At 58.8% G+C, this 10,061-nt stretch overlaps 1 protein-coding gene across 1 annotated transcript; it reads right to left on the reverse strand.

The window, feature by feature from the left end:
* Positions 1 to 401: 401 nt before the first annotated feature.
* On the reverse strand, positions 402 to 5,342 carry DNAJA4 (DnaJ heat shock protein family (Hsp40) member A4). The gene is made up of 6 exons (XM_060179551.1): positions 5,003 to 5,342; positions 3,514 to 3,618; positions 2,181 to 2,408; positions 1,227 to 1,457; positions 809 to 909; positions 402 to 736 (listed from the first exon to the last, which is right to left on the reverse strand). Exons 1-6 carry the CDS (start codon positions 5,058 to 5,060, stop codon positions 521 to 523), a joined length of 939 nt encoding a protein of 312 aa, XP_060035534.1. The 5' UTR covers positions 5,061 to 5,342; the 3' UTR covers positions 402 to 520.
* Between the last annotated feature and the right edge of the window lie 4,719 nt (positions 5,343 to 10,061).

Genomic DNA, 10,061 nt, shown 5'->3' on the forward strand with positions numbered 1-10,061 from the left:
ACCCTGAGCTTGTGTGTTGCCCTACCCGCCAGGTGTGCTGGTGCTCACAGGCCGGCTGTGGGGCCCCGTTCCCGGGCATCGCCACCGAGCAGGAAGCCCTTCTGACCTGGCTGTGTGGTGCAGGAGTCGGGGGAACTCCCAGAGCCTGCCCCAGATGCTGGCGGTCCAGCTCGGCCAGCCACTCCGGCTTGCAGGGAGGGTGGGGTGCGCCGAGCAGGCGGCCGGTATGTCCTCCCCAGCTCTGCTGGGTCCTCGCCCAGGCTGGAGGCGTAAGGCCACACACCCCCGTTGGCCGAGGGGCGCGGGGCCCCAGGCCACCCATGAGCTTGCTTCCACCCTGAGCCCAGCCTCCCGCAGCCTGAGGAGGCCTGAGAGAAGGAGCAGCCTGTGTGCAGCCCGCGGGATTTACACGGAAACATTTAAATAGAAATCAAGCTATAGCGCTAGTTACAACCTGGAGGAAAACCCAGACGACCCTCCGCCGGGGGCTGCGGCCGTCACCCCGTCACCCGGCAGGTGCTCAGGCCGTCTGGCACTGCACCCCTGTGCGTGGCCCGTCCTCGTCCTCCTCGTAGGCCTCGCGCTGCTGCCGCCAGCTCTGCTCGGCAGGATTGAACTCCTGCAGCTCCACCTGCTCCATGTCGTCAGTCAGCCTCACCTTCTGGCGCGGAGGCAGCAACGCCTCCAGCTGAGGCAGCTTCTCCAGGGGCAGCCAGTGCTTCTCTGGGAAGACCACCTGCGGGGGCGGGGGCGGACAGGCTGGGATCCACGGCTCCCAGACCGCTCCCCCCCCAGGGCCGGCACTCACCAGGAACTGGACGACCAGAGTGCCCTTCTCCAGGGGCGCCTTATAGATGGGCATGCCCTCGCCACGCACACACTTGAGGTCCCCGTGCTTGATCACCTCGCCTGCAGGGAGGGCCGGGTGAGCGGGCGGCGGGGGGCTCTGCACAGCCCAGGGATACCCACCGGCCGGGTCCTGAGGGTCCACACAGCCCCACCCCGCACCTCGCTCAGCAGGCTGAGTGCTGAGAGCGCCCCAGGCACTGCCGGTCTGTCCTGGGCACGGCCAGTGCTGCTACCTCACCCCCGGGACCCTGCCTCCCCGCTCACATGCCCCGCTGGCCACATGAGGCCTCCTGACTGAGGCACAGAGGCCCCGGGTTCGACCCCTGGCAGCACGCGGGCTTCACCCCGGAGCACCCTGCCCGCGCGGGGCGGAGCACCTGACTTGGACGTGATGACCAGTGTGCGTTCGTCCAGGGTGGCAATGGTCTTCTTGAAGCCGCACAGGGCCTCCGAGAGCTGGACCTTCATTTTCATGAGCAGGTCGTGCCCGCGCCTCTGAAACACCCCGTGGTCCTTCTGGTCCAACACGACGATCACGTCGCCCGGCTCCAGCTCGGGCTCCTGGTCACCTTCCCCGTGGAACAGAATCTTCTGCCCGTCCTTCATGCCTGGGGGACGGCAACCCTGCTCAGGAGCCCGGAAGGCGGACGCGCCCTGCGCCCTCAACCCCCACAGCCCTGTGACGCGGCCGGTCCCCTCTGGGCAGGGCACAGCCCAGCCCACTGCACCCGGGGCCGCCCTCCCCGGCCGGGCCTCTGGACGCTGAGCCCTGCTGCTCATCTAGGGTCTGCAGGCTGGGTCTGGGAGCCACAGGAGGCCACGGAGACCAGAAAGCAGCTCAGGCTGATGCATCTGCTGAGCGGGAGCCTGGGTTTCCACATCCTGGCTGCTATTTGCTTATTTTTGCCTCCAGGGTTATCATGAGGGCTTAGACAGACACTGAATCCACTGCTCCTGGCGGCCATTCAGTTGGCTAGGACAGAGAGAAATGGAGAGAGGAGGGGAAGACAGAGAGGAGAGAAAGGCAGACACCTGCAGACCTGCTTCACCGCCTGTGCTGCTTCCCTTGCAGGTGGGGAGCCGGGGGCTTGAACCCAGGTCCTTGCACTATGGGCGACTAACTGGGTGTGCCCGCCTGCCCCCCCCCCCCCCCGCTTTTTCATTCCAGGAGAGACACCAAAGACCCAGAGCTTCCTCACAGCACAAAGCTGGGACAAGGCAGGCACCCCGCCCGCTGAACACTCTGCAGCCCTGGGAAAGGAGGAGGTGCCAGGAGCCCCTGGGAGCGGCCACTCTGGGGAGGCTCTCAGGGGGCGGGGGGCCAGCCTCACCCTTCTCCACGTGCACCTCGATGACCTTCTTCTCGCGGAGGACCTTGGCACCGCTGCAGCTGGTGCAGCGGTCCTGGGGGTTGATGCGCTCTCCCTGGCCCTTGCACTCCAGACACACGGTCTGCAGCTGCTGCACCACGCCCGGGGCGATCTGCTGGATGTGCACCTGCATGCCGCGGCCCTTGCAGACCGGGCACTTCTCCACCGCCCCCTTCTTCCCGCCGGCGCCTGGGGGCGGGAGCGAGTGAGCCGGGGCGGCGCCCCTCCCACCAGGTCTGGTGGCAGGGTGAGCGCCCCGCCTGCCCCTGCCCTTCCCGCGTGGGCAGGTGGGCAACAGAGTCCACGTTAGCGCCTCCCGCGGGGCCCAGGCCCCAGAGGCGCTGGCTCAGCCAGGTCTGTGGGACCGCGAGGCCCCGGGCACTGCATCTGACCGCCTCCCATTCAAACAGTGGAGCCAGGAGCCACACCTGGTACGGTGCACAAGGACCCGGGTTCAAGCCCTGGCCCCCACCTGTGGGTCTTTCACAAGCAGTAATGCAGGGCTACAGGTGTCTCCCCTCCCCCCGCTTTTATTTTTTTGCCTCCAGAGTTTTTGCTGGGGCTTGATGCCAGCACTATGAATCCACTGGTCCCAGCAGCCATATTTTCCATTTCATTGCATAGGACAAAGAGAAATTGAGAGAGGAGGGGGAGATACAGAAGGAGAGAAAGAAGCGCTCGTGGCACAAAGCACAAGGACCGGCAGGACCGGTGTGAGGATCCTGGTTCGAGCCTCCAGCTCCCCACCTGCAGGGGAGTCGCTTCACAAGTGATGAAGCAGGTCTGCAGGTGTCTATCTTTCTCTCCCCCTCTCTGTCTTCCCCTCCTCTCTCCATTTCTCTCTGTCCTATTCAATGATGATAAAACAACAAGGGCAACAAAAGGGAATAAATAAAATAAATATTAAAATAAAAAGTGCAAGGCTGTGAACACAGCTGACTGAAGCCTCAGTGAGCCTGCGGGGCCAGATGCCCAGCTATGAGTAAAGGAGGGGCAGGCTCGGCCTCTGCTGCAGGGTGTCTAGGGGCCCCGGGGGCTCCGGGCCATGGGGCCTGGCAGGGTCACCATCAGGGCCACACAGAAACACTAGCAGCCCTGCGGCGGGGGGAACCGTCTGGACCTCAAGCCAGAAAATAACTGCAACAGTTAAGTGACCGTGCAGCCCTGAGGCCCGCTGAGAGGTGCTGCAGGAAGGAGCCTCTGGGAGACCCGCCCCCCCAGGAGTTGGGTCCCCAGGCCGAGGGGTCTCTGGGTCTGAGGGCTCGGATTCGGGAGGCCTGTCCACATGACTTACCTTCACACTTGTCGCAGATGACGTTTTTCTGGAGGGCCAGCTTCTTGGTGACTCCGTTATATAAGTCCTCCAGCGTGACAGACAACTGGTGGACTACATTCTTACCTTTCGGGAAAGGGATGCGTCAGACACAGGTGGCTCCCGGCCTGGGCTATGGGGCTGCTCTCAGAGGCTGCGCTAAGACGTGGCCCAGCCCTGCAGGAGCTGAAGGCCTAACCAACTGTGGGTGCCCACCGCAGGCCCGTCTGCACCCAGAGCAGACGTGTGCAGAGGCCACTGAGATCCCGGCAGTGGCCGGCACTGGGTGAATGCCCAGGGACCCTGGTGAGGAAAGGCCCCAGCCTCTGGCCCTCCAACCCAGACACCGCCTTGGGCCAGCCTGTGACCTGCAGCTCTCTCTCCTGTGCTCACGTCACCAGTCATCACGATCCACTGTTCTGGGCCCTACGTAGCCCGCTGCCTCCTGTCACCTCAATGGGACATGTTGCTGTGCTCCCTGAAGATAGAGCCCCCCCAGCCTGAGTCACTGTCAGTGAGGACAGAGCCCCCCCCCAGCCTGAGTCACTGTCAATGACGACAGCTCCCCCCTCCCAGCTCCTGGTCCAGCTTGACGCCAGCACAGAGCCCACTTCTGACTATACCCAGATGCACAGGCCTGGCTACTGTCTACTTCTAAGCCCAGACTTCCCCCCCATCAGCAGGAGGGACTCCAGCCATCACTGGCTACTGTCTACTTCTGAGCCCAGACTTCCCCCCCATCAGCAGGAGGGACTCCAGCCATCACTGGCTACTACTGTCTACTTCTGAGCCCAGACTTCCCCCCCATCAGCAGGAGGGACTCCAGCCATCACTGGCTACTGTCTACTTCTGAGCCCAGACTTCCCCCCCGTCAGCAGGAGGGACTCCGGCCATCAGAGTGCCCCCCAATACAGCCTGGCCATGGACAGCTCACAGCAGAGGCCCAGGGCTGGGTGAGGGGCAGCGTGGGGGAATCTCCTGGCTTCTGCAGAGTACCGGCTTCTTTTTACAGAGTGTCCAACACAAGCAGGTCCGTTTAACTACACAGAACGCATCCCAAGAGGCTGGGTGGTTGAGCACACGTAGCAGTGCACATGAACCCAGGTTCGAGCCCCCAGTCCCCAACTGCAGGGGTGAGGCTTCACAGGTGGTGAAGCCAGGCTGCAGTTGTGTGTGTGTCTATCGGTCTCTCTCCACCCCCTCCTCCTTCTCTCTCTGTCTCTGTCTCTCTCTCTCTCTCTCCATTGTTCCCTTCCCTTTCCATCTCTCTGTCTCTATCCAATAACTTAAAGCTAGAAAGAAAGGCAGCGTCCCAGACGGACGGCATACAGCACAGGCAGATCCCAGGCCGGCCAGCGGGGGCCTCCTGCCAGGGACCCTGGATGCTGCCTGTCCCCCTCAGGATGAGGGGCCCCACCCTGCTTCCGCAGAGCCACCTGCCGTCAGGCGCCCCTCCCACCCAGGCACCCACCTCGCCGCTCCCTCGCCATGCGCCCCCCTCCGCCGAAGAACATGTCGAAGATGTCCATGGGCGAGGAGAAGCTGGGGCTCCCCGAGGTGCCCTCCTTGATGGCCTGCTCGCCGCCCTGGTCATAGATGTCCCTCTTCTTGGGGTCTGAGAGCACTTCGTAGGCCTGGGAGATGAGCTTGAACTGGAAGGTGGGGAGAGGGGCTGTCGCTTGCTGCAGCCCCCAAGAGCCAAGGGCGGCCACGAGGGTGCAGAACGGCTTTCATGGGGAGTCAAGGTCCCCGGGGCCTCCGTCCGGGTGGAGCAGGCGCCCAGGCCAGAGGTGGGCATCTCCTCTGAAGTGAGGGGGCAGGGCAGTGCAGCCTGCGAGACATGGAGACGCTGCAGGGACTGCGCTCTCTCCTGCCTGCGAGGAGAAGCAGGCAGCACTGCCCACACCCAGCTCCCCTGCCTGCCTCCCAGCCACAGCAGCCTGGGCCTGCCCTCGGCCCCTGCCCTCTGCCCCGCTCCCGGCCCCAGCCCACACCTGCAGCCACCAGCTCACTCAACCCCAGCCACGACACACCCCCCCATGGCATCATGCCCTCAGGCTGTAACCACAAGGCCCCTCGGCCCCCCGAGCCTGGAGTCGGGGCCCTGTGGAGCCGGGTGAAGGCTGCACCCTGGGGGCTTATTTTTAATATTCATCTTTTTATCTTTTTAAGTTTTTGTTATCTTTATTTTATTGGAAAGAGATAGCCAGAAATTGAGAGGAAGCGGGAGAGAGACAGAGACACCTGCAGCCCTGCAGGTGGGAACCTACCGGGGGCTGTAACACGTGCGCTCAACCAGGTACGCCACCATCCGGCCCCACCCTGGGGATTCAGGAGCACGTGGCCGAGCCTCCCAGCCCTCCCGTTCACTGGCCTCCACACAGAGTCCTCAGTGCCCACAGACCCGCGTTGAGCCGAGCAGCGGGACAGCAGGCAGCAGCTCGCTGCACACTCACACCGGCCCTGCAGCCCCGTCGCTGGTCCCGGGAGCCTCGGCCGAGGGGCAGCCTCTGTCTGGCAGCGCTCGGGGGTCGCACTCGGACCTCGTGACCAAGGCAACCTCAACTGGATGACGAAAACGCGGCAAAGGAGACACTGGGCTCACGCACCATGAGGGACACGCACACCCCAGGGTGCTGCTTTGTCCTGGCCCGCGGTGGCGGCCAGGAGTGGAACTGGGCCCTTCAGCACGCAAGTCCTGCACTCTGACAAGCTGAGCTATCTCACAGCCCTCTCCTCAGCAGGTGCATTAGGGGTGGGGTCCGAGGTCAGATGCCCCCAAGGCTGCCCTGAAAGGCCCTGGAAGGGTGTAGGGACCTGGGTGTCCCTGGATCCTGCAGGGGGTGGGGAACAGTGGGCTGGAATCTATACTACTCACCCCTCTTTTCTTTTTTTAAATTTTTTCATATTTATTTTCCCTTTTGTTGCCTTTGTTGCTTTATTGTTGTAGTTATTCATGTCGTTGTTGTTAGGACAGAGAGTCTCAACAAGACAACAAATAACCCATCCAAAAATGGGGGGAGGACATGGACAGAATTTTCACCACAGAAGAGATCCAAAAGCCGAGAAACATGAAAAAATGCTCCAAGTCTCTGATTGTCAGAGAAATGCAAATCAAGACAACAATGAGATACCACTTCCCTCCTGTGAGAATGTCACACATCAGAAAAGGGAACAGCAGCAAATGCTGGAGAGGGTGTGGGGTCAAAGGAACCCTCCTGCACTGCTGGTGGGAATGTCAGTGGGTCCAACCTCTGTGGAGAACAGTCTGGAGAACTCTCAGAAGGCTAGAAATGGACCTACCCTATGACCCTGCAATTCCCTCCTGGGGGATAGATCCTAAGGAACCCAACACATCCATCCAAAAAGATCTGTGTCCACATATGTTTCTTGGCAGCACAATTTGTAACAGCCAAAACCTGGAAGCAACCCAGTATCCAACAACAGATGAGTGGCTGAGCAAGTTGTGGTCTATATACACAATGGAATACTACTCAGCTGTAAAAAATGGTGACTTCACCGTTTTCAGCCGATCTTGGATGGACCTTGAAAAAATCATGTTGAGTGAAATAAGTCAGAAACAGAAGATGAATATGGGATGATCTCACTCTCAGGCCGAAGTTGAAAAACAAGATCAGAAGAGAAAACACAAGTAGAACCTGAACTGGAATTGGCGTATCTCACCAAAGTAAAAGATTCTGGGGTGGGTAGAGGGGAGAATACAGATCCAATAAGGATGACAGAGGACCTAGTGAGGGTTGTATTCTTATATGGAAAACTGGGAAGTGTTATGCATGTACAAACTATTGTATTGACTGTTGAATGTAAAACATTAATTCCCCAATAAAGAAATTTTTTTAATTAAAAAAAAAAAAAGACAGAGAGAAACGGAGAGAGGAGGGGAAGACACAGAGGGAGAGAGAAAGACAGACACCTGCAGACCTGCTTCACCGCCTGGGAAGCGACTCCCCTGCAGGTGGGGAGCCGGGGCTCGAACCGGGATCCTTACGCCGGTCCTTGTGCTTCACACCACCTGCACTTAACCCGCTGCGCTGCCGCCCAACTCCCCCCTCTTTTCTTTTTAAGTGACAGAAACTGCGAGGAGGGCCAGGTGGTGGCACGCCAAGTTAAGCACACGTAGTGCTATGGGCAAGGACCCGGGTTCGAGTCTACTCCCCACCGCATCAGGATGTTTCACAAACAGTGAAGCATGTCTGCAAGTGCCTCTTTCTCCCTTTCCTTTTTTTAACAAAGAATCTCATTATTATATTATTAATTTTCTATAGGCCAGAGAGAAATTGAGAGCAGAGGGGAAGATAGAGAGGAAGAGAGACACCTGTAGACCTGCTTTACTGCTTGTGAAGTGCCCTCCTGCAGGTGGGGAGCTGGGGGCTCGAACCCAGATCCTTGTGCGGGTCCTTGCTCTTTGTGCCATGAGCACTTAACCAACACCTGGCCTCCCCAGCCCATTTTTTAAAACAATTTACGTACGTGTGTGTGTGTGTGTGTGTGTGTGTACGTGTCCTCCAGGGTTCTCTCTGGGGCTCAGTGCTGGCACTATGAATCCTCTGCTCCTGCAGCAATTTTCGCTAGGACAGAGAGAAATTGGGAGAGGAGGGAAGACAAAGAGGGAAACAGAGAGACACCTTCAGACTTGCTTTACTGCTTGTGAAGTGCCCCCGCCACATGTAGGGATCCGGGGCTCAAACTGGGAGCCTTCCACAGGCCGTTGCACTTCCTACGTGTGCTTAGCCCAGTGAGCCACCGCCTGGCTCCTAACATTCCTTTATTATCTTTATTTATTTATTGGATAGAGACAGCCAGGCATCAAGAAAGAAGGGGGTGATAGAGGGGGAGAGAGGGCAAGGGTAGATAGTATAATGGTTCTGCAAAGAGACTCTCATGCCTGAGATTCCAAAGTCCAGGTTCAATCCCCTGTATCACCATAAACCAAAGCTGAGCAGTGCTCTGGTGAAAAATAAATAATAAACAACTAGGGCGACAAAAGGGGAAAAATAGCCTCCAGGAGCAGTGGATTCATAGTGCAGGCACCGAGCCCCCAGTGATGACCTACAGAGGAGGACACATTACAAGCGGTGAAGCAGGTCTGCAGGTGTCTAAATATGTAAAAAAACAGAAAGAGAAATAAAAAAACTGTAACTTACTGGCTGCAGACTGCAATTCACTTTAAAACACCACTATTTGGGGCCAGGTGGTGGTGCACCTGGTTAAGCGCTCACATTATAGTGTGTGAGGGTCCAGGTTCAAGCCTCTGGTCCCCACCTGCAGGGGGAAAGCTTCACAAGTGGTGAAGAAGGACTGCAGGTGTCTGTCTCTCTCCCTCTCTATCTCCTCCTTCCATTTCAATTTCTGTCTCTATCCAATAAAAATAAAACATTTTTTTAAAAAAAAGCACTTTAAAAAAAAGAAAAAAGGAAAAAATGGTCACTAGGAGCAATAGATTCATAGTGCTGGCACCGAAATCCAGCAATAACCCAAAGCAAAGAAAAAGTAGGGGGGCTGGGCAGTAGCGCAGCGGGTTAAGTGCACATGGCACAAAGCGCAGGGACCGCGTAAGGATCCCGGTTCGAGCCCCTGGCTCCCCACCTGCAGGGGAGTCGCTTCACAGGCGGTGAAGCAGGTCTGCAGGTGTCTGTCTTTCTCCACCCTCTCTGTCTGCCCCTCCTCTCTCCATTTCTCTCTGTCCTATCCAACAACAATGGCTTTAACAATAACAATAACAACCACAACAAGGGCAAAAAAAATGGGGAAAATGCCCTCCAGGAGCAGTGGATCTGTAGTGTAAGCACTGAACCCCAGTGATAACCCTGGAAGGAAAAAAATAAGAGAGGAGGGGGAGGTGAGAGGGAGAGGGGAGGTGAGAGGGGGAGGGGGAGGTGAGAGGGGGAGGGGGAGGTGAGAGGGGAGGGGGAGGTGAGAGAGGGGAGGGGGAGGTGAGAGGGGGGAGGGGAGGTGAGAGGGAGAGGGGAGGTGAGAGGGGGAGGGGGAGGTGAGTAGGGGGATGGGGAGGTGAGAGGGGGAGGGGGAGGTGAGAGGGAGAGGGGGAGGTGAGAGGGGGAGGAGGTGCGAGAGGAGAGGGGAGAGGTCGAGGGTGTCCGGGGGATCGCGTGATGCGGGGGCTGGGGGGTGAGAGGGGGAGGGAGACCTGCAGCCCTGCTTCACTGTTCCTGAAGCTTTCCCCTGGAGGTGGGGACTGGGGGCTTGAACCCAGATCCTGTTTACTGTAATGTGTGCCACTGCTCGGACCCCCAGGGACCACTGTTCACTTGAAAGCTCATCATCCAAACTAAGTTCAGTGAGCTGTCCACCGTAGCCAGCACGTCTGGTGGCCTCCCCCCAGCCGGTCCTGAGATGACCCACTGACCGTGGCACGCCACAGAAAGCCAGGGCAGAGGAGGGCCAGCTCAGGGCCGCAGCAAACAGACAGGCACCTAGCAACACTGGACAACACGGCACAACAAAGGTGCCAGGCAGGCGATCGGCTTCCCGCTGCAGGGCGAGTGGCTTCA

This window comes from Erinaceus europaeus, chromosome 20 (assembly GCF_950295315.1).
Source record: "Erinaceus europaeus chromosome 20, mEriEur2.1, whole genome shotgun sequence".
In the NCBI taxonomy this organism is placed as follows: Eukaryota; Metazoa; Chordata; class Mammalia; order Eulipotyphla; family Erinaceidae; genus Erinaceus; species Erinaceus europaeus.